This window comes from Bufo bufo, chromosome 8, assembly GCF_905171765.1.
Source record: "Bufo bufo chromosome 8, aBufBuf1.1, whole genome shotgun sequence".
NCBI classification, from domain to species: Eukaryota; Metazoa; Chordata; class Amphibia; order Anura; family Bufonidae; genus Bufo; species Bufo bufo.
In genome coordinates this window covers 31527178-31551696 of record NC_053396.1, presented here as the reverse complement: position 1 = coordinate 31551696, position 24519 = coordinate 31527178, and the positions used below count along the sequence as shown (strand labels likewise).

Here is a 24519-nt window from a genome sequence, read left to right as displayed (position 1 = left end):
TGATTGATCCTAATAACCCGCAGTTGAGATCCACTGTTGAAAAAATTGCAGACGTGACAGTATTACAGCACCCCAAAGATGGATCCAGCGGAACTCGCTAGACATATGGTTTCTTTATCCCAGAGAGTTGAGACCTTGTCTGCCTCTGTGCAGGACCTGCAGCTGGAGAACCAGAGATTGCGTACTTTGGTTAACCAAAACACAGGTGCTACACCTCCCAGAGAGGGACCTGAACCCAAGGTCTGTGCCCCCGAACCCTTCTCCGGGGATAGGAAAATATTCCGTCAGTTCATAAGTTCGTGTAGACTCATGTTTGATCTACGTCCACGCACTTACTACAATGACCGTATAAAGGTACTCACACTCATTTCCTACCTTAAAGGGGAACCCCGAGCCTGGGCCGAGACCTACTTTGATGAAGAGGATGAGGTCCTAGATTCTTTCCCCAGATTCATGGAGGCCATGGCACTCCTCTATGATGACTCTAGTAAACAATTGACCGCTGAGACTGCCATCAGAGCACTCAAACAAGGCCGCCGACCAGTCGAAGATTATATAGCCGAGTTTAAACGGTGGGCCAGGGAGACGGAGTGGAATAACCTCAGTCTTCGTAACCAGTTCCGCCTCGGCCTTTCGGAGGCCTTGAAAGATGAGATTGCCCGTGATGAGTTACCTCCCACCTTAGACGACCTAATCCAACGCTCTGTTACGATTGACCGCCGCCTCCGTGAACGGAGAGCCGAGAGAGTCTTCATCCCCACACCAGTAGTAAGAGGAGCCAGATTTACCCCTAAAGAGGAACCAATGGAGCTAGGAACCCTACGGGGACCCCTCACGCCGGCTGAAAAGGCCAGGAGACGCACGTTGAACCTATGTCTCTACTGTGCCTCCCCTGACCACGTAGTAGACGACTGCCCGGCGGTTAAAAAGAAGACAGAAGGTAGGGAGATACATATCTGCAAATTGACACATAGTCTCTGCCACCGCAATTCTTACATATACATTTCTCTCAGCTTACAGTGGGATACCGAGAGGATTATCGTCAAGGCCATGATAGACACCGGAGCCTGCGGCAACTTTATAGATTCACATCTGGTTAAGTCCAATAAAATACCCCACACCCTGAAGCAGAAACCCGTCTCAATCATTTTTTTAGATGGGTCCACATCCCCTTCAGGACCAATCTCTCATCACACCCAACCGCTGCTCGTGGCCTGTGGAGAGGGTCACATAGAACACCTTATATTCGATGTCATTTCCTCTCCCATGTTCCCTGTAGTACTGGGGCTTCCCTGGATCAGACTACACCAACCTTCTCTCCTCTGGCCTACAGGGGAGGTACAGTTGGATTCCCATTACTGTACCACCACTTGTTATCCAAACACTGCACTTATGCAGGTCGCTCCCATGGGGCTACCTCCCCATCTCGCTGAATTCGAAGATGTTTTCAGCCAATCTGGTGCAGCCACACTTCCCCCACATAGACCCTATGACTGCCCAATTGACCTTATCCCAGGCAGTCCTCTTCCCACGGGCCGCATTTATCCGCTTTCCCAACCAGAATTAGTCCACCTGAAGGCCTACCTAGATGAAAATATAAAAAAGGGTTTCATAAGGCCCTCAACCTCACCTGCTAGCGCAGGGATGTTCTTTGTGAAAAACAAGGATGGCGGATTAAGGCCAATAATTGACTACAGAGGACTCAACAAAATTACCATAAAAAACCGCTACCCTCTTCCGCTCATCCCCGAACTGATCGAGAGGTTACAATCATCCCGTATTTTCACCAAACTTGACCTCAGAAGCGCATATAACTTGATCAGGATCCGGGAAGGGGATGAGTGGAAGACGGCTTTCAGAACCAGATACGGACTGTTCGAGTACATGGTAATGCCTTTCGGGTTGTGCAATGCCCCGGCGACGTTCCAGCATTTCGTTAACGATATTTTTCGTGATCTGCTGGACGTCTGCGTAGTAATCTATTTGGATGACATTCTGGTGTACTCGGACAGTCCTACCGACCACAGGAGGCACCTAAGATGGGTGCTGTCCCGTCTTCGGGTCCATTCCCTTTTCGCTAAAATAGAGAAATGTATCTTCGAACAGCCTTCCATTTCCTTCCTGGGATATCACATCTCCCCCCAGGGGATTCAAATGGATCAGTCCAAAGTGGAATGCATCCAGGCCTGGCCTGTGCCCCACACACGCAAAGCACTCCAACGTTTTCTGGGCTTTTCCAACTACTACCGGAAATTTATAAAAAATTTCTCAGAGATAGTAAAACCCTTGACAAGACTAACCAGTACTATAATACCCTATACATGGTCCTCCGACGCCCAAAAGGCTTTCGAAATACTCAAACAGAGGTATACCTCAGCTCCCATACTCCAATTGCCCAACACCGATTTCCATTTTGTTCTAGAGGTTGATGCTTCCCATCTCGCCATAGGAGCAGTTCTATCGCAACAACCATCCCTTTCTGAACCCTTGCACCCAGTTGCATACTACTCCCGAACTCTAAATACTGCTGAAAAAAATTACCCCATTGGGGAAAAAAGGAGACTTTTGTATTACTTACCAGTAAAGTCTCTTTCTCGCTCTTCCTTGGGGGACACAGGAAACCATGGGTATAGCTCTGCTCCCTAGGAGGCGTGACACTAAGTGAAAGCTGTAAGCCCCTCCTCCATCAGCTATACCCTTCAGCCTGGAGAGAGAGACTACCAGTTGCGTGTCCAAGTAGTGAAAGATAACCACCAACCGGAAAAAAAGGAACTGTCAAGCCCCAACGGGGGCAACCAAGCCGGAACCACAACTGTAAACCCAAATGAAGGGCGGGTGCTGTGTCCCCCAAGGAAGAGCGAGAAAGAGACTTTACTGGTAAGTAATACAAAAGTCTCCTTTTCTCGCCCATATTCCTTGGGGGACACAGGAAACCATGGGACGTTCCAGAGCAGTCCCAGAAGGGAGGGACCAGAACAAATTAGACCAACACCGGAGGCATCAATCAACTGCCGCCTGCAACACCAGACGGCCTAAAGCAGCGTCAGCCGACGCATGAGTATGCACCCTGTAGAACTTGGTGAAGGTGTGCAAGGAGGACCAAGTGGCCGCCTTGCAAATCTGCTCCGTAGAAGCCCGATTCCTCTGAGCCCAGGAAGCCCCGACCGCTCTAGTGGAGTGAGCGGTAACACCGAGGGGCGGAACCTTGCCCTTGGCGAGGTAAGCCTCAGTAACAGCCATCTTGACAAAACGGGCGATAGCAACTTTGGATGCCGCCATCCCTCTGCGCGACCCCTCCGGAACCACAAAGAGCGAGTCAGTACGCCTGAAAGAGCTGGTTACCTCCAGGTAAACCTTGAGCGCCCTGACAACGTCCAGGCGATGAAGCTCCCTCTCCCGGGGGTGGGAAGGGGAAGGACACAAAGAGGGGAGAACGATGTCCTCGTTCAGATGAAAGGCGGAGACCACCTTAGGAAGGAAGGAAGGGACCGGACGAAGGACCACCTTGTCCTGGTGGAACACTAGGAAAGGTTCCAGACAGGAGAGTGCAGCCAATTCGGACACCCTCCGAAGAGAGGTGACGGCCACAAGGAAAATAACCTTGCAGGACAAAAGTCGCAAGGAAACCGTCCGCAGAGGCTCGAAAGGAGAAGCCTGGAGCGCTGAGAGAACCAGGTTCAGGTCCCAGGGCGGTACCGGAGGGCGGTACGGGGGAACCGCGTGAGCCACGCCCTGAAGGAAGGTCTTGACAGGACCAAGGGGGGCCAGTGGGCGCTGAAACAAAATGGACAGCGCAGACACCTGACCCTTCAAAGAACTAAGACCCAGACCCTGGGCGAGTCTGCCCTGCAGGAAGGACAAAACAGTGGGGAGAAAAAAGCGGAGCGGAGGAATCCCCAGATCGGCACAGAACCCCAAATAGGTCCTCCAGGTCCTATAATAGATCCTAGAAGAGGACGGCTTGCGGGCACGGATCATGGTGCGGACGACGTCCGCAGAAAAACCCCTACGTGTCAAGACGGTGGTCTCAACAACCACGCCGTCAAACGTAGGGACCTTAAACGCGGGTGGAAGATCGGTCCCTGAGAGAGAAGATCTTCCCTGGCGGGCAGCGGCCAGGGCGCGTCTGCCAGGAGCAGCATGAGGTCGGCATACCAAGACCGGCGGGGCCAGTCCGGAGCGACCAGAATCACCGAGACGCCCTCCGCCGCGATCTTCCTAAGGACCTTGGGCAGGAGTGGGATGGGAGGGAATATGTACGGACGCGCGAAGCCTCGCCAAGGACGAACGAGGGCGTCGGCTCCGCAAGCTCCCGGATCCCTGGCCCTGGACAGATAGGCGGGGACCTTGTGATTGAACTTGGAGGCCATGAGGTCCACGTCCGGCATGCCCCAACGAAGGCAAATGGCCTCGAATACCTCCGGGTGAAGAGACCACTCGCCGGGGTCGACAGTGGTGCGACTGAGGAAGTCCGCCGCCCAATTGTCCACCCCTGGAATAAAAATTGCCGATAGAGCCGGGACGTGGGTTTCCGCCCAAAGGAGAATGCTGGTGACCTCCCGCATCGCTGCAGCGCTGCGAGTGCCCCCCTGGTGGTTTATGTATGCCACGGCCGTGGCGTTGTCCGATTGCACACGAACTGGATGACCCTTCAGCAGATGAGTCCAGTGTCGCAGAGACAGAAGGGCCGCTCTCAGCTCCAGGACATTGATCGAGAGTTTGGACTCCGATGGAGACCAAATGCCCTGGACGGATCGGGGAGGAAACACGCCTCCCCAGCCCAAGAGACTGGCATCGGTTGTAACCACCAACCAGTTGAGCGGCAGAAAAGACCTGCCCAGAAGAGGGGACTGTAACCACCAGCGGAGAGATGACCGCACCGGAGGCGATAGATGGAAGGGATGATCCAGAGACTGCGGCGATTTGTCCCAGGAGGAGAGGATCGCCCGTTGGAGAGGGCGGGAGTGAAACTGCGCAAATGGGATCGCCTCGAAGCAGGCAACCATCTGCCCCAAGACCCGCATGCAGAAGCGGAAGGACGGTCGACGGTGGAGAAGGAGACCCCGAATCGCCCGGCGGAGGGTCAATCGTTTTTCCGAGGGAAGACGTACCTCCGCCGCTCCCGTGTCTAAAAGCATTCCCAGGAAGACCAGTTGTCTGGAGGGGGGAAGGGAGGACTTGGGGAAGTTGATGACCCAACCGAACCTCGCCAGAGTCTCTAGAGTGAGATCCACGCTGGCAACCGCTTGAGAAAGGGACGGAGCCTTGATGAGGATATCGTCCAAGTACGGTAGCAGAAAAACACCCCTGGAACGGAGTAAGGCCAAAACCGGGGCCAGGACCTTGGTGAACACCCGGGGGGCTGTTGCCAGCCCAAAGGGAAGGGCGACAAATTGGAAGTGGAGGTCCCCCACGGCGAATCGGAGGAAGCGATGGTGACACCGGGCTACCGGAACATGGAGGTAGGCATCCTGTATATCGATGGAAGACATGAAGTCTCCCCGCTCCAGGGAAGCCACCGCGGAACGGAGGGACTCCATCCGAAACCGTCGAAGGAGGAGAAAACGGTTGAGCTTTTTGAGGTCCAAAATGGGCCGCACCGAACCTCCCTTCTTGGGAACTACAAAGAGGTTCGAATAGAACCCTTGGAACCTTTCCTCTAGAGGAACGGGGGTAATCACCCCTCTGTCCAGTAAGGCTTGAACGGCCGCGGAGAACGCAGCCGCGCTTTTCGGGTCCCGCGGCGGGCGGGAGCGAAAGAACCGATCTGGAGGGAAGGACGCCAATTCGATTTTGTATCCGGAGGACACAATTTCGAGAGCCCAGGCGTCGGAGACGTGAGCCATCCAGACGTCCCTGAAAAGGAGGAGCCGGCCCCCCACCCGGGTGGGTGGGGGCGCGCCTTCAGGCAGAGGACTGCTTTGCTGCGGGTGTGCGGGCAGCCTGCGGCCTGCGCCAGGAGGGCTGCGCCCGAAAAAACGGCTTCCTACGCTTATCCTGGGGAGGGGCCGAAGCGGCAGCTGCGGGGGGAGCCCCAGAGTTCCTGCGGGAGGACCGAAAACGAGACGCACCGGGGCGTCCGCGGGGGGCGCCCCTGGCTTGGGGTTGAGGAAGATGGGTGCTTTTGCCACCCGTGGCCTCCGAAATAAGCTCGTCTAGGCGGACCCCGAAAAGGCGGGAACCCGCAAACGGTAGCCCCGCCAAGGAACGTTTGGAGGCAGCGTCCGCTTTCCAAACCTTCAGCCAGAGCTCCCTCCTGACGGAAACCGCCAGGGCGGAGGAGCGTGCAATAAGGGCTCCCGCATCAAGGGAGGCCTCACAAACAAAATTCCCGGCCCGAATAATAAGCTGGGCCAAGGAACGTAGGTCCTGGATGGGGACGTCCGAGTCCAACTCCTGTTCCAGCTGCGCACCCCAAGCAGAGATTGCTTTACCTGCCCAAGCAGAGGCAAAAACCGGTCTGAGGGCAGAACCGGAGGCAGCAAAAATGCCCTTGGAAAGGGTCTCCATGCGACGGTCCTCCGCTGACTGAAGAGAGGACCCGTCGGGAACAGGGATGGCCGTGTTCTTTGACAAACGGGCCACAGGGGGGTCCACCTTGGGTGGGGACGACCAGGTGGCCACGACATCGGCCGGAAAAGGATAGCAAATGTCCAGCTTCTTGGGGTTGACAAAACGGGCGTCCGGGCGAGCCCAAGCCTTAGACACCACGGAGGAGAAATCAGAGTGGATTGGAAAAACTTTTGAGGCCTGCCTGGGTCTGATAAAGGAGACGCTAGCTGCGTCAGAGCTAGGGGGGTCATCTTGCACCTTAAAGGTGTCACGAATATCAGAGATGAGCTGACCCATCGCTGAGGCTAGCTTGGACGGCAGGGCCGAGTCCATTTCCAAATCTGAAACCGCCAATTCACCTTCAGAGAGCGAATCCTTTGGAGAGGAGAGGCTCGTCTGAGTGCGCACGCGTGGCGGGGAGAGGGAGGCATCCGAGGAGGAGGCTCGCTCTACTCTAAAACGCTTCTGAGAGTGCCTAGCTCGGGAAGGGTCACTAAGAGAGGGTGAACCCGCCGCAGCGGCAGAAGCGATGGACCCGGAGGGCGCGACAGTAAGAATGGCGTCCTGCGGGGTAGGCGGCCTGTCTATTAGGCGGCCCACGACCTGAGTGAGGCTTTCCACGGCCTGGGACAGGGATCTAGCCCAGTCAGGCGGGTCAGAGGAAGCAGGGAGCGACACAGCGGGCGACTGAGGCTGCGGTGGAGCTCGGCATGCAGGACAGTGCGGATCAGACTGCCCCCGGGGAAAGGCTTCCCTACAAGCGGTACAGGCATGGTACCAAGGCTTGGCAGCTGCAGAAGGGTCTGACATGGTGGAAGAAAAGTTGCACTTAAAGTGGGAGACCCCAGGTGAAAAAACGGGGATCACACCCAAGTAACAGTACTGGTGGCACGGATGGGGTTAACAGTCCTACCAGACCCAGATGATGCAAGCGGCAGACAGCAAGGGCAGCAGACTGAAGGGAGGCTGTGGAGGAGAGGCGGCAGGCACAGAGGTGAATAGCTTCAGGATCGGACGGCAGAGAGAGAGAGAGAGAGAGAGAGCTCCACGCAGCACCTGAGATGTGGAGCCCGACGAACCAGGAAGTAGCGGAGCGCATGTAGAAAGCTCCGCCCCCCCCCTTTCCGCGCTGAAGGAGAAGCAGAGCCGCACGCGCGCGCGGCAAAATGATTTAACCCCCTAGGTAGATGAAGTGCCGGCCATGAAAAGGTGCCGTTCAAGTAAGCGGCCCTCGCCTGAATCTCCTCATACAGCCGTCCCCCTGACTGCCCTGCCGTTGAAGATGGTAGCCACCCCCCTAAGAACCAGCTTGTCCTGGGTCTGCAACACCAGAACGAAGTCCCCCCCCAAATGATGGCCGGTAAAGTTGCCGGCCCCGATATGCCCATGGGGGAGGGGAGGGAAGGGGGGGGGGGGTAGATGGCACGGAGAGATGTAGCAGCGGTGGGAGGGAGGGAAGGGGAGGCTGGAGCAGCCACTCTCACCATACGCTGTCTTCGCCCTCAATCCATCCAGCAGGGTCGCCCCTTCAGCCACTGGCACCGCAGTGGCAGGAAGCCGGGGGAGGGACTTGGCGTGCGGGCGACCCTTGAGCTGGCGGGACGCAGGGGAGCGAGGCTGCCCTGGTCCACCTTGTCTTCTGTGGGGGAGGCGGCAGTGCGGTATTACCGGCACTGGCGCGACTCAACCCCGGGATTAAACAGAGGGGTCTAGTGCGCCTCTGTTGTCCCTGTAAGTAGAAAAAAAAAAAAACCGAATTAAAAACAACAAATAACGCAAAAATAAAAAATTATAGGAAAACAACCCTGCCTAAGCAGGGAGTGTCTTGCCTCCTTGGACACTAAGCAAAAACTGGTAGTCTCTCTCTCCAGGCTGAAGGGTATAGCTGATGGAGGAGGGGCTTACAGCTTTCACTTAGTGTCACGCCTCCTAGGGAGCAGAGCTATACCCATGGTTTCCTGTGTCCCCCAAGGAATATGGGCGAGAAAGAGCTATTAGCTATTAAGGATGCTCTGGGCAACTGGAGACATCTTTTGGAAGGAGCCAAACATCCCATCATGATCTACACTGACCACCGCAACCTACAGTTCCTCAAAACTTGTAAAACCATGTCGGCAAGACAAGTACGGTGGAGCCTTTTCTTTGATCGTTTTGACTTCCATATATCTTACAGACCAGGTTCCAAAAACACAAAGGCTGACTCCCTCTCCAGGTTATACGAAGAGAGTACTGACGCAGAACCTCCTGCCTTACTACTTCCGGCAAATCGGTTTGTGGGACTCGCCACGGGATTCAAGGAGCTCCTAAAACATGTTCCTTTTGAAGGGGATCCTCCTGCTCCTCCTGGGTTGACACCAACCGATGGATTCCTTTTCAAAAACGACAAACTTTACATCCCTCCTAGAATGCAACCTTCTGTCATTCGACTCATGCATGACACACCCCTAGCGGGCCACCCAGGCATCACCAAAACGTTGGAACTTGTACGCAGAAAATTCTGGTGGCCAGACATGACCAAATCAATCCACGAATATGTCTCCACCTGTGATGTCTGTGCCTCTACCAAAACCGACAGAAAGCCTCCCTACGGGTTACTGATGTCACTGGAAACACCCACTAGACCTTGGGAGATTGTCTCTGTCGATTTTATAGTCGACCTCCCTCGCTCAGAGGGTTGCAACACCATCATGGTTACTGTCGATCTATTAACCAAAATGGCTCATTTCTCCCCACTTAAAAAATTACCATCATCAAAAGAAACCGCCCAAACTTTCCTCAGCCAAGTCCTTCGATTGCACGGTTTACCCTCCGCGATTATTTCCGACAGGGGCAGTCAATTTGTATCAAAATTTTGGAAGGCACTATGCACAGCCCTCCAAATTGATCACAGGATGTCAACCGCATACCACCCACAAACTAACGGCCAAACAGAGCGAGTAAACCAGTGTCTAGAACAATACATTCGATGCTATTGCAGCCATCTCCAAGATGACTGGTTCGATCTATTACCTCTGGCCGAGTTTGCATACAACAATACAATGAACTCCTCCACTCAATACTCTCCTTTCTATGCAAACTACGGTTTCCACCCCACCAACCTGCCCCCTGATTACTTACCTGGGAACGTTCCTGCAGTTCAGGACTATCTCGAATCTCTAAGAGAGACTTCCCTTGCAATACAAGATAATCTGAAGACCGCAAAAGAGCGACAAAAAAGACATTATGACACTCGACACTCTAATCCCCCCACATACTGTGTGGGAGACATGGTATGGTTGTCTACGAGAAATCTCCGCCTTAACGTGCCCGCTAGGAAACTCGGTCGCCAATACATCGGACCATTTCCCATCGAGAAAGTCCTGAATCAAAATGCGGTACGCCTAACTCTCCCTCTCGGCTGGAAAATCCATCCCTCTTTCCATGTCTCCTTGCTTAAACCGTACAAACCTAACCGACTCCCCCTTAGAGCCTCCCCCCCTAGCCCCCCAATTCAGGTCCAAGGTGAGGTTGAGTACGAGGTAGACAAGATACTCGACTCCCGTAAAAGGGGATCATCTATACAGTATCTCATACGATGGAAGGGTTATACTCCTGCGGATGATTCTTGGGAAGACTCTCGGGACGTACATGCTCCTAGATTGACCCGTTTGTTCCATCGTAGGTATCCTGATCGGCCTACTCCCAGAGGGAACTCCGGAGGCGTTCCTTTGAGGGGGGGATACTGTAATGCCGCCGACGCGACGGCCTTTTCTTCATCTGCCGCGGTCCTTGCGTTCCACCGTGGAACGCGGAAGACGCGCGGGTTGTGACGCGGTGGCTGCGTTCCACGGTGGAACGCGGAAGTCATCCGGACCAATCAGAGGTCCCTATTGCACTTCCTGGTTCCATTTAAGGGGGCTGGTGAGGCGGCATGGCGTGCTGTAATTGTTTGTCGGTACGCCTGCTGCCTCACCACCTGTGTATGGGATCTAGGAACCGAACCTTTCACCTCACCCCCGCTGTCATCTGGGAGACGGATCCGCACCACAACCGGACCCGCTCCAGTTACCCAGCTGCCATCCGGAGGACAGATCTGCTCAGTAACCGGACCCTTCTCATTCCCACACTACCATCTGGAAGACGGATCCGCTCCGGCCTGATACTGCCGCCATCCTTGGAAGTTTCCACCATCGCTTTGCCCTGCCAATCGCAAGTACCCTTTATGTGAGAGAGCTTCTCTCCTTTACATACATGCAGGCTGAGATAACTGTGTAGGATTCTTACTGAGTGCCCCCTGCTAACCTGCGGCAGCTACCGCACACTAACATACTAACACCTACCCGCAGTCTATGAAGCAATAGTACTGTGCGGACCTGAGTTGTACTTTTTCCTCCTGATCACGTGATGGTAGAATCTCTAACTCACCGTTGAGGTTGTGAGTGACGCCTGAGATTCATATCTGATTGATCCTAATAACCCGCAGTTGAGATCCACTGTTGAAAAAATTGCAGACGTGACACAGGGCAAGGGAGCGCATCGGAGCATGAGATGCTTTGATGCTAGCCTCAGGGGTTCTGCCTGGGTGAAAATAAGGGTATGTCCGGGTTCATCTCTGAACCCGGACAACCCTTTCAAAGGTAATACAACCGGATCCGTTCATAACGGATGCAGACGCTTGTATTATCAGAACGGAAGCGTTTTTGCTGATCTATGATGGATCCAGCAAAAACGCTGGTGTGAAAGTAGCCTAATCCGTCAGTGTATACAAAATGAAAAAGTAGGCAACTTAATGCTCTTTATTAAACATACCTTGTTGGGTCTTCAGATAATCTACACCCCTATATGTCATGGTTACAGACTACAAACCCTCTTGCATGTTCCCTTCTATCTGCCCCCCTTCTTCCTAACCTACAATATTAGTAAAGGCCTTTTAAGAGCAAAAACCTGACAAACTGTAACACATATCCTAGACCTGTGTTTGTATGATGTGACTGTATAAGCCACTACTCAAAATATGAGATTTCAGGTGCTAAAAAGAGGCTCCAGATGCAAAATAAGAAGCATTTTTGGAATCATCGGGAAAGGGCGTCTGTCATCAGATTTGTACCTATGACACTGGCTGACCTGTTACATGTGCGCTTGGCAGCTGAACGCGTCTGTGTTGGTCCCATGTTCATACGTGTCCAACTTGCAGAGAAAAATGATTTTTTAATATATGCAAATGAGCCTCTAGGAGCAACGGGGGCGTTGCCGTTACACCTACAGGCTCTGCTCTCTCTGCAACTGCCGCACCCTCTGCACTTTCATTGACAGGTCCAGATAGGACACATATTAACTTGGGACCAACACAGATGCCTTCAGCTGCCAAGCGCACATGTAACAGGTCAGCCAGTGTCATAGGGACAAAACTGCTGACAGATGCCCTAAAAATAAGGCTCTGTTCACATTGGTACAATAAATACCATTATCTATACAGCCATGACAGCTACAACAATCTGTTGTGAAATTGATGCCGACAGATCCGTTGACGTATAATGGGTCTGTCAGGTTTAGGTTTCTTTTTGCTTGTTTTTTTATTACATTTTAGTGGTAATGTGAACATTGTCTAGCTCGAGACATGACAGGACAGACAACAGCAACAAACAAGCAATAGTCTTCAGACGTACCTGGTCTTTCTTTTCAAGAGAAAGTGAATATTCTTCCGCCATCTTGGCTCGGCTTGCATTATACATCTCGTTTTGGTCTTGAAACTTCCTCATTGATGCTGGGACAGAAGCAGCAAGTCACTAGCCAGACCATCTCCAACACCAAGTGCCATATTCTACACACCTCTGATGCAGTGTGAGGACGGTGGGCAAGAGACAGGAGAGTAGGGGAGAACTAATGGAATGGGTTCAAAAGATTACATAGAAAGGTTTTGGGATTGCATTTTACTCATTTTGGGCTAAAAAAAAACTTTTTTTTATTGGTCTTTATTAAAAATATTCAGCTGTGACAAAAGAGTTACCGTATATGCCGGCGTATAAGATGACTGGGCGTATAAGACGACCCCCAACTTTTCCATTTAAAATATAGGGTTTGGGCTATACTCGCCGTATAAGACTACCCCTGAATGCCCAGCCATCCCTGTCTTCAAGACTATCTTCTCCAGTCCAGGGAACTGACTGGGATCGGTGGATGGCACTGTTATGAGGAGGGGAATCTGTGGATGACACTGTTATAGGGAGGGGGATCTGTGGATGACACTGCTATGGGGGGATATATGGATGACACTATATAGCATCTTATGCTATATGTGTCATCCACAGATCCACCCCATGACAGGGTCATCCACAGATTCCCCCTCCCCATAACAGTGCCATTCACAGATCTCCCCCCCTAAACAGTGCCATCCACAAATCCCCCCCCTATAACAGTGCCATCCACAAATCCCCCCCCTATAACCGTGCCATCCACAAATCCCCCCCTATAACAGTGCCATCCACAAATCCCCCCCTATAACAGTGCCATCCACAGATCTCCCCCCCTATAACAGTGCCATCCACAGATCCCCCTCCCCATGACAGTGCCATCCACAGATCCCCCTCCCCATGACAGTGCCATCCACAGATCCCCCTCCCCATGACAGTGCCATCCACAGATCCCCCTCCCCGACACTCAGAGGAGTATACATTTATTAACTGTAATCTGTAACTTTAACTTTAATCAGCGCTCATCTCTTTTCTAGGGTACCTTACTCTCAGCTTCGGTAACGGGCAGTGCGGGCGGCGCTCACTCTCTGACGTCACGTGCCTGCTCATTCCACTAGGCGGTGCACGCGCGTGACGTCAGTGAGTGAGCTCCGCCCGCACTGCCTGTTACCGGAGCTCAGAGTAAGGTACCCTAGTAAAGAGATGAGTGCTGATTTAAAGTTAAAGTTACAGAGTACAGTTAATAAATGTATACTCCTCTGAGTGGCGGGGCCCTGTATATTCTAACCCTTAGGCAAGCGCCCCCGTCACCATGGGAACGCCTGGGGGTTAGAATATACCATCGGATCTGAGTATACCCGGCGTATAAGACTACCCCCGACTTTTGAAAATAATTTCTAGTGTTAGAAAGTCGTCTTATACGCCGGAAAATACGGTAACTGTTTGTCTAGCTGTATGAATGTGCCGGTCATCTAATAAACCTTATCTCTAAATGACTAAAAGGCCATAGACGCTTATTTAAGCCACATTCATAGAGAAGGCTGTACAGAGAAAGGGGTTCAAATTATTTTAATAAAAAACAATTATTTTTAGCTCAAAATGGGTACAATGCAGTAATAAAAAAAAATCCTCCCCAAAACGGTCCATAGCGATTAAATCAGACTATATATTGAATGATTCTTAAAAGGCAGCTATGAGGTCCAGTGGCCTTCTACCTTGGTAACAGACTATGTGAATACACTGTAGGCTTGTGGCAATACAGACCTTTCATTCAACCCCTTTAACTGTTGATAGCCCTGGGTTATAGAACTTGGACTCACTGCAATCAGCTCATCATTGACTTTTACTTACAAAGGCTTTTGTGAGACAACCCCTAGCGCCATTTGGTTCTGCTTTGACACGCCAGAAATGCCAGGAGATGTCTGCTCAGCCAATCTCTAGTTCAGACAGGTCCTCATTACGCCCACTGAGCAGGCATCTCCTGGGGTTTCAAGTCAGGACTAGGAAAAGGAGAGCAGTGGGGACCAGGTGAGGGCAAGTAGGACTTTTTACTTTTAACCCACTGTGAACTTAAAATATTATATTTGTTTCACATCTGCACGACCCCTTTAATAGCTATTGTTGTGTTGCACAAATTTGTAATACGGCTCCTGTACACTGTTCCTCTATGCTCCGGTGATTTACATGCTCCAATGCTTGCTCCCTTAGAGCTGAACCCGGACATAACCCCTTCTTCACCCATTCAGCCCCAATGAGTGGAGCATCGGAGCATTTCATGCTTCAATGCCCCCCCTTGCCCTGCGCTATATAGCTTCTTCTTTAGATCCGGTGACGCACCAGGCTTCTGAGGTTTCCACCTAGCAGTGAGCCCGGTGACGTCACCAGCACTAATAGGCGGTCTGTAGCACTGCCCTAGCCTGTAAAACAGCGCTATAGACCACCCATTAGTGTCAGTGGCATCACTGGGATCACTGCTAGGCGGAAGCCTCCACCTAGCAGTGTGTCAATGTAAACCAAACAGCCCTTGCCCTGCGCTGCATCGATGTTCCGATCCTCCACTCATAAGGGCTAAATGGGTGAAGAGCTGAACCCGGACATAACCCCTTTAACAGCGTTACTTCTAGTGGAAATACAATGCCTCATGGAAACGCCATATGGTGGTGGTACATGGACAGCCTACTTCTGAGAAACTATGGACTGACTGAACATGACAAAAAAAATAATAATAATACATTGGCCCTCAGATTCAAAAAGGGTTAGATGCTTACCTAATAACAAATGGCATGGACAGTAATAATTAAAGGCATTGCACAAGATTAGAAAAAACATGGCTGCTTTCAGAAACCCATTGGTTGTGTCTGATATTACAGCTCAGCTACATTAAAATGAATGAGGCAGAGCTGCAATACCACATACAACCTGTGGACAGGTTTAAAAAAAAAAAAAAACCAGCAATATTTTTCCAAACTTGTTCAACCCCTTTAAGCAATGGTATATACAGTCATGGCCGTAAATGTTGGCACCCCTGACATTTTCAAGAAAATTAAGTATTTCTCACAGAAAAGTATTGCAGTAACACATGATTTGCTATACACAGGTTTATTCCCTTTGTGTGTATTGGAACAAAACCAAAAAAGGGAGGAAAAAAAGCAAATTGGACATAGTGTCCCACCAAACTCCAAAAATGGGCTGGACAAAATTATTGGCATCCTTAACTTAATATTTGGTTGCACGCTCTTTGGAAAAAATAACTGAAATCAGTCGCTTCCTATAGCCATCAATAAGCTTCTGACTCCTCTCACCCGGGATTTCGGAGCACTCTTCCTTATCAAACTGCTCCAGGTCTCTCTTATTGGAAGGGCGCCTTTTCCCAACAGCAATTTTAAGATCTCTTCACAGGTGTTCAATGGGATTTAGATCTGGACTCATTGCTGGCCACTTCAGAACGCTCCAGCGCTTTGTTGCCACCCATTTCTGGGTGCTTTATGACGTATGTTTTGGGTCATTGTCCTGCTGGAAGACCCAAGATCTCGGACGGAAACCCAGCTTTCTGACACTGGGCACTACAGTGCGACCCAAAATCCGTTGGTAATCCTCAGATTTCATGATGCCTTGCACACATTCAAGGCACCCAGTGCCAGAGGCAGCAAAACAACCCCAAAACATCAATGAACCTCCACCATATTTCACTGTAGGTACTGGGTCCTTTTCTTTGTAGGCCTCATTCCGTTTTCGGTAAACAGTAGAATGATGTGCTTTACCAAAAAGCTCTATCTTGGTCTCATCTGTCCACAAGACCTTTTCCCAGGAGGATTTTGGCTTACTCAAGTTCATTTTTGCAAAATGTAGTCTTGCATTTTTAGGTCTCTGGCAAGCAGTGGGGTCCTCCTGCCATAGCGTTTCATTTCATTTAAATGTCGACGGATAGTTCGCGCTGACACCGATGCTTGCAGGACAGCTTGAATATCTTTGAAACTTCTTTGGGACTGCTTATCCACCATCCGGACTATCCTGCGTTGACACCTTTCATCAATTTTTTTCTTCCGTCCGCGCCCAGGGAGATTAGCTACAGTGCCATGGGTTGCAAACTTCTTGATAATGTTGCGCACTGTGGACTAAGGCAAATCTAGATCTCTGGAGACGGACTTGTAACCTTGAGATTGTTGATATTTTTCCACAATTTGGGTTCTCAAGTCCTCGGACAGTTCTCTTCTCCTCTTTCGGTTGTCCATGCTTAGTGTGGCGCGCACAGACACACAATGCAAAGACTAAGGCCTCATGCACACGACCGTTGTTCTGATCCGTGTCCGCTGTTCCGTTTTCCTTGATTTTCTGCGGACCCATTGAATTTCAATGGGTCCGTTGAAAACTCGGAAAATGCACCGTTGGTCATCCGCGTCCGTGATCCGTGTTTCCAGTCCGTCCAAAAAAATGACCTGTCCTATTTTTTTCACGGACAACGGTTCGTGGACCCATTCAAGTCAATGGGTCCGTGAATAAAAACACGGAGGCACACAAGATTGTCATCCGCGTCCGTGATCAGTGTCCGTTTTTTTCCTATCATTTTGAAGGCAAACTTGACTTAGATTTTTTTTTTTCACTTTTCATGTCTGGTGATCCTCCAAAAATCAAGGAAGACACACGCAAACAAAAACGGAAACTGATCACGGAACCCCGTTTTGCGGACCGTGAAAAAATACTGTTGTGTGCATGAGGCCTAAGTGAACTTCTCTCCTTTTTATCTGCTTTCAGGTGTGATTTTTAGATTGCCCACACCTGTTACTTGCCCCAGGTGAGTTTAAAGGAGCATCACATGCTTGAAACAATCTTATTTATCCACAATTTTGAAAGGGTGCCAATAATTTTGTCCATCCCATTTTTGGAGTTTGGTGGGACATTTAGTCCAATTTGCTTTTTTTTCCTCCCTTTTTTGGTTTTGTTCCAATACACACAAAGGGAATAAACATGTGTATAGCAAAACATGTGTTACTGCAATACTTTTCTGTGAGAAACACTTCATTTTCTTGAAACATTTCAGGGGTGCCAACATTTACGGCCATGACTGTAAATAAAAATCTGCGAATGGTTGTAGTTAATGGATGTTTCTTTTGTAAATCTAAGTAACATTAGTAAATTTCAGTGCTCAAAATGGATTTTCCCTGAAGGAAGCTCCCCTAAAGACACTGATATTTAAATGTGTGAGTAAACCAAGTAAAGTACACAAGCTATGCATCAAGTAATTAAAACAACAATGAAACTGGATTAAATGATAGATTAATATAATAAAATAAAAATGCAATGAATTGTCATTATTAACAAAGAAACCGATTAGAGCTGATGAGGATTAGTAAGATTTACGGGGCTGTATGGAATTAATTAGAAAAACGTATCTGCTTTCTTCCAGAAACAGCGCCACACTTGTTTACAGCTTTGTCTGCCGATTCACTTAAAAGGGTTGTCTCAAGTGAGACACTGGTGGCATAGCGCTAGGAAATGGCACCAATGTCAGATGGGTGCAGGGCCCCACCTCTGGGACCCGCTCATATCTCCAGGACGGTACACCGAATCAAGCAGAGGGCAGACGCCCTTCATGCATATCTATGGGACTGCCGAAAATAGCCGAACCAGAAGGCAATCCACAGAAGGGAATAGAGTGGTGGCTGCGCTTGCATGGTGCGTTCTCCATTCATTTCTATGGCCTGCTCGGCTATTTTCAGAACTCCCATAGAAATGAATAGAGAGCACGCAGCGAGTGTGCGGTGCACTCTCATTCACTTTCAGGGGCCGCTTCTGGAGATAGGTGCAATCTCTGAGGTAGGACCCACACCTATCTGACCTACCTTAGCGATATGCCATCAAAGTCCTAGATGAAACAACCCCTTTAACTTGGGTTGAGAGCTGTTGAACCAATTGAACAGAAAATCTGGTGGAAATACGGAATTTTCAGACTGGGGCAGGTATGGCGGGAGGGAGATCTAGTCACATACTCAGATCTCAAAAATGAAGGCGGGTTTGGAAATAAGGACTTGAGCCTCTTCTACTTACAACTGAAACAAGCTCTACGAGCGTCGTTAGGTAGGGGAATAATTGGATTTTTTGTACTCACCGTAAAATCCTTTTCTCGTAGTAGGCATTGGGGGACACAGCACCATGGGTATATGTCCAACTACCACTAGGAGGCGACACTAGACATAAAAAGTGTTGGCTCCTCCCCGTTGGGCTATACCCTCTCCACAGACACTAGGCAGCTCAGTTTGTACCAAAAGCAGTAGGAGAGAGAAGAAAGGCAAGGAACCAACAACTCCCGTACCGGGAAAGATCAAGAGACCAGCCCGGAGAAGCTGAAGTAAAACAACATAGGGAGGGATCTGTGTCCCCCAATGCCTACTACGAGAAAAGGATTTTACGGTGAGTACAAAAAATCCAATTTTCTCGTGCATGGCATTGGGGGACACAGCACCATGGGACGTCCCAAAGCAGTCCCCGAGGGTGGGAAGAACAACCATGCCACCTGTGGGCATACAGGTGCGGGAGAACCATGTGACCCAACAGGAGAAAAGCACGGAATAAGCAGGAAGCCTCATAACAAGGGAGAAACTCGGAGGCCACAGTGACGACTGCCAGCACCCCAGGACAAATGCCTGGGAGAAGGTCCCAAATGCAAGAAGAAGGCAAAGGAACACCCAGCTCAGCCGAAGGCTGGAGGGAAAGTAGGACAGCGTCGCGTATCGGATCTACCCAACATCCCAATTGCCTCAGGCGAAAGCACAGACACCCTGAGGAGAACCCCTGAAGGGCCAGGGGAGCAAGGGAAATTGGAATCACTGAAGGCCAAACGAGAGAGTGAAGCTATAGCAAGGCTCACATGTGAGTGGAGCGGGTCTCCTCTCACCTCAAAGCAGGTGAAAAAATTAAATCGCCCTATTGAAAGGAAAAAATCCTAAAAGGCGCTAAGGGAAACCGCCAACCCCTGGAAGGGGAGGGGGTTGAAAGTAAAAACCAGGAAAAGAGAAAAGACAAGACCTGCATCCCCAACCAGGAGACGAGGAACGAGCCTCTGAAAACAAAATATCGCTGAGAAGCGCAAGACCGGAGAAACTCTGGCGAAACTAATTATCAGGGAAGAAGGGAACCAGATGCAAGCCCAGGAATCTCAGCAGGGGCACACTGGAGTGAGGGAAGCCATAGCAAGGCTCACATATGAAGGGAGCAGGACTCCCCCCACTGCAAAGCAGGTGATGAAGTTAAACGTCCTATTGGAAAGTGAAAACCCCCAAAGGCGCTAAGGGAAACCGCCAACCTTTGGAAAGGGAGGAGGTAGGAAGTAAGGGCCAGGTAAAAAGAAAAAAATAAGAGAAGACCTGCATCCCAAAATCAGGAGATGAGGAACGAGCCTCTGAAAACAAAATATCGCTGAGAAGCGCAAGACCGGAGAAACTCCGGCCAACTGAAGTATCAGGGAGATGCAGGCCCAGGAAATCTCAGCAGGGACACACTGGACTGAGAGACATGGAAGGAGAAGGAAAGTACTCCCAACAGTCTAAGGAGGAAGGCTCTTCAAACAGGAGGAAGTCCCTCCCGAAGGAGACCATAAGGTGGAAATGCAAACCGTAGCACTAAACCACTCAATACCAGGTACTTGAAGTGGGAGGATGGAAAGACAGACATGAACCCCATGAGGTCCAAAAGGCTATTGGAACCCGCAAGGGGAACAATCAACCCAGGCCCCTCCCAAACAACGATTATCCTACAGAATCTGTGTGGTCAAATGAACGGGGACAGGGACTCCAGAAAGGAGTACCCGCAATGGGCTCACAAGGAACCGAACCACCAGAGGACAACAAAAACCAGAATATCCAAGAAAAAATGAAAAGAACCACCCTATGGGAAGGAATTGGCCATGGACAACTAGCCATTCAAAGAATAGTGGCTAGCAATCAGCATACATTGTCCCGGGGAGGGCAAATACAGCGGCTTGGGTTGTACCACTAAAACAACAGACGCCCATATGCATAAGGAATGGTGAAGTCGCTATAAAAGAAGCGGGAGTGACTACACGAAATGTAGAAACCAGCTGCGACCGACATACAGAAGGCTCCCAGGGGGAGAGAGTACCGGATGGGCGCAGACAATAGCAAGGTCCCGATGGACTGCCCTCTGATAGATAGTACAACTAAGCATAGATATAAGGGAACACCCGGACCCAGAAGGAACTACGGAACCCTGTCCTATGTCAGAGCAATCAGCAGAAAATTCACCTACCAGGCAGGTGTGTGACGCTCAGTGGTTCTGTCCCTGACTCATCAGGGAGGATGTCCAGCGAGGATATGTCGCTGACCCCAGGAGGATTCCGTGTGGCGGAGGATGATGGCCGAAAACTGCTGCAGCGGCCGGTGCTCAGCAAGCTACGTATCCCAAAAAGGAGAAGATCCAGTGGAGATCACTGTACTCCACCAGGAATGGTCCGCCCTGTAATAGAAAACAACGCGGTGCTCCTTTATAATATGGGGAACGCGGAGTGCAGCCAAAAGTAGTATTTGATAGGGATGGCAATAGCAACCCTAGCACAAAAACCAACAACCACCAGGCCATAGTGTAGGGAGCGTGGTTGTATGTGGACCACCCACCAGATCAGAACAGATCAGTCATATACTGGGTACACCAGAAGCAGTAATAGACCGACAAGGAGGAGGTTGGGTTGGGCTGGCCCACCCCTGCCAGATATGGCTACCATGTTCGTGCTGAACCAGGATGGCCGAAAAGGGAAGTAACCAACATCCGCAGCACAGAGTAGAGCCCGGGGAAGGAAGCACCCAGTAATACAGAAACCGTATGGGCCACAGATTGCACCATAGGGCCCAGCACGTGGGGACTAAAAATACACACCCAAAACCGAGGTAAAGTGGCTGCATGTTGCACACTAAGGAGGGTGGAAACAAAGCCACAGCATCCAGGAATGCGACCGCATTTGGAGGGTACAGGTCCTCAACCTGTAAGGTAGAAAAAAGGCTGTGTAGTGAAGAGATACGACCAGCGAGGTGCAATGGGTACAGCATCTGGAGATGGCAGAGGTACTAGGTCTAAGATTAGAGCGATGTGGCCACATGGAGCACCCTAGGACCAGAGAAGTGCAACGGCTGCCACGTTAGCTATGGCACCTATATTTCGCTCGGGAAAAATAGGGCCGCACGGTACCACAAGGAACGACAGGTGCACACCACAACTAGGTAAGTGCAATGGCAAATGAAGAATGCCCTCTATTTCACCTGAAAGAGGGAAACAGGGCCGCATGTCACACCATAGAGCCCGACAGGTGTAACGGCTGCAGCATCAGAGACGGTGCAGGAACTCACCTAAGAAGGGAGTAAGATGGCTGTTTGGTGCACACTAGATGAAGTTGCAGTGGCAACGGCACTACAAAGTGGCCTCAATATCTCGTCCAGTAAGGGAGAAAAAGTGCCGCAAGGAACACCATAAGGCCCGACAGGAGCAACGGCAACAGCTCCTGGAGATAGAGAAGTTAAATAAAAATGAAGGGCACAAGGGGGCAGCCTGGTGCCCACTAGAACCAAACAGAGGCAATTGCACAGCAATTGAGAGTGGCCTCTAAATCTCGCCGAGAAGGGAGAAATAGTGCCGCACGGAACACAATAGAGCCCGCCAGGGATATTGGATACAGCATCAGGAGATGGTGTAGGGACTCTACCCATGAAGGGAGCAAGGTGGCTGGAAACAGACAGGTGCAATTGCTACGGCAATTGAAGGCAGCCTGTGTATCTCGCCCGGTAGGGGGAAATAGTGCCGCATGGAACATCTAACCAGTCAGCAGGAACTCTACCTGCGAAAGTAACAAGGCAGCTGGAAACAGACAGATGTAATCGCCACAGCATAGAAGCCGGCCTGTATTCTCTGGTACAGGCACTACAAAAGAACCTTTAGAGGCCGAGAAGGGGAGCCAACCCTACAAGTGGCGTTTGCCTGAATTATCAGCTTGCCTAGAACATAGCCCCTGGATAGGGGAACCAGGAAGGTCTGTCGTGCACAGCCTACGAGGGCGTACATACCAGAGACACCGCGTAGGTGTCCCAGTTGCTAAGCACGGTGACGGCTGCCTTACCTGTGCGATAATTACCTGTGCAGGCAGGAGAGCGCCATCCGAAAGTCCACTAGAGGGGCACCAAACCTGGTAGGGTAGGTACCACCATGCACGTTTGACTTGACCACGCAGAGGGATTCTGCACAGTGGAAGACCGCCTGATGCTCTGTTCCGAGGGAATCGGTGCAGAGGTGTCCCCAGAGGCAACTGACAGAGAAGGCTTCGTCACCAGCCTCCGGCCTGTCCTGGGGGGCCCGAGGATGCCGAGGAGGGGTGGAAGCTAGTTGAGACCACCCGAGGTTGGTCCATGGGCTACTCCTTGTGTGACCCAGTATCTGAGCGTGAGCGTGGCTCAGGGGGGGGGGGGGAAGGAGACCGCAATTTGTAGGTAGCGCTCCAGTGACTCCGCCAGGGATTGGGCGAGTCAGGCAAGGTTCCCATGGAACGACATGGAGGAAGCCCACTCAGGGGGGACCTACACACAAAAGGGTGGGAGGGGGGACAAGGCGACCACGTGGAAACCTCTGAAGACAACGGACGCACGTAAATACGTGGCGATCCGATAGGGAGGCTGGGAGAGGAGGCCCCATAGAGCAGCAGGGCTGTCCTATCTGACCCCGGATGTCACGTCCCCCAAGAGGTGCTGCAGCAGCTATAGAGCAGTGGAAGGGCTGCAGGAGAATGCAGCAAAAGAGAGGGGAGGGAAGGAAAAGAGCCTGTGGGGAAATTCAGCCAGAGGCTGCCTACCAGACCCCAGTAACTGTGCAGCGCACCCCAAGCTGGAGACCAGAAGATGGCGACCGGAGAGTGCAGGAGCCGACAGCCGGAGGAAGAAACGTCCCTCAGAGAGAGAGAAGGAACCTGGGGCTGGACTGGCAGGCAGGAGAGGCCCCTCCCAGGCTCCCCCCACGGAGGGGAGGTGATAGAGTTAGCCCGGGAAGGTCAGAAAGTGGGCGGGAAGTTGCGGCCTAGTAGGCCCGAAAAGCCGGGGACTAAATTAGTGGAGCGCGGCCCGAAAAACGGCCGCGATCGCGATAGTGCCCCAGAGAAGCCGCGACGAACGGGGGCCAGGTGGGGGGGGAACAGAAGAAGCGACCCCCAGAGAGAGAAAAACGGAAGGCCAGGGGGCTTCTGGGGCCAGGATACAGCAGAGAGTTAAAAGTGACTGTTGGGGCCTGAACCTACAACCTGCTGTATCAGAGGTAAGGCACTTATCAGAGGCAAGGCTCCCACACAGCAATGGAGCTGTATCAAATATGGGGGAAAGGGGGAGAGGAGGGAACGCACCCAGGCCCGGGAGGGAGGGAGACCCTAAACTAACATACTCACCCTCAGACGTCTTCAGGCGCAGCAGTAACCACCCCCTCGGCGGACTCAACACGGGAACCGTGGGACTACCGGAATTCCACTGCGGAAGCAGATTTGGGGACTGGGTGGCTGCCAGGTACCCGAGTACGCGCCCGCAGGGGGGCAACTAAAGTGGAACACGATGGAGCCACCCCTGCCGCAGGCCGAAACCTGCAGAGAAAGAAAAAATGATTAAAGAAAAAATAAAATAAAAAAGTAGCAGGATGACCTGCACAAAAAAGCAGGTCAGGTCTGCCTCCTATGGACACTAGAACAAAACTGAGCTGCCTAGTGTCTGTGGAGAGGGTATAGCCCAACGGGGAGGAGCCAACACTTTTTATGTCTAGTGTCGCCTCCTAGTGGTAGTTGGACATATACCCATGGTGCTGTGTCCCCCAATGCCATGCACGAGAAATAAATTGATACCCTCCCACCCCCCCTAGCCAACGAAATTGGTGTCCAAGATATATGAAAGTCTGTTATATCAAAAAACTTTAAAAAAAAGTGCAGTTAACTGCCTAAGGTATAAATGGCAGGATGTTTTGGAGCCTCAACAGGAGGAATTCTGGGAAAGGGTGATAAGGGCCAAAAATGGGGTCTCAAATAATTTCTCCCATAGGATTACTCAATTTAATATAATATATCGCCTATATTACCCCCCTAAAAAGCTGATGCAATATTATAAAACCAAGGAACTTCGCTGCAAAAAAATGTGGGCAGTTAGGGGTGGAGGATGTGCATATACTATGGTCATGTACGAAGAATAGAGAATTTTGGTGGAAGGTGCACGAAATAATACAAGAATATCACGGGTTTAGAGTTCCTTGGGAATTTGAAACTTGCACATTGGGGAGG

At 51.1% G+C, this 24519-nt stretch overlaps 1 protein-coding gene and 1 long non-coding RNA gene across 5 annotated transcripts in view; both read right to left on the bottom strand.

Annotated features, from left to right (window-relative positions):
* The window catches only part of GOLGA1 (golgin A1), a 799579-nt gene that overhangs the window by 764656 nt on the left and 10404 nt on the right, over positions 1-24519 (bottom strand). For all 4 annotated transcript variants that reach the window (XR_005773994.1, XR_005773995.1, XM_040406051.1 and 1 more), the window contains one exon: positions 12198-12295. Coding sequence is in view for 2 of the 4 variants with exons in the window: in XM_040406051.1 (XP_040261985.1) it covers positions 12198-12295 (98 nt within the window). In the remaining 2 variants the exon portion in view is untranslated. The remainder of the gene's footprint in view (positions 1-12197; positions 12296-24519) is intronic.
* LOC120977896 lies at positions 17276-18139 on the bottom strand. The gene is made up of 3 exons (XR_005773998.1): positions 18129-18139; positions 18049-18052; positions 17276-17750 (listed from the first exon to the last, which is right to left on the bottom strand). It is a non-coding gene; the product is annotated as an uncharacterized LOC120977896 (long non-coding RNA).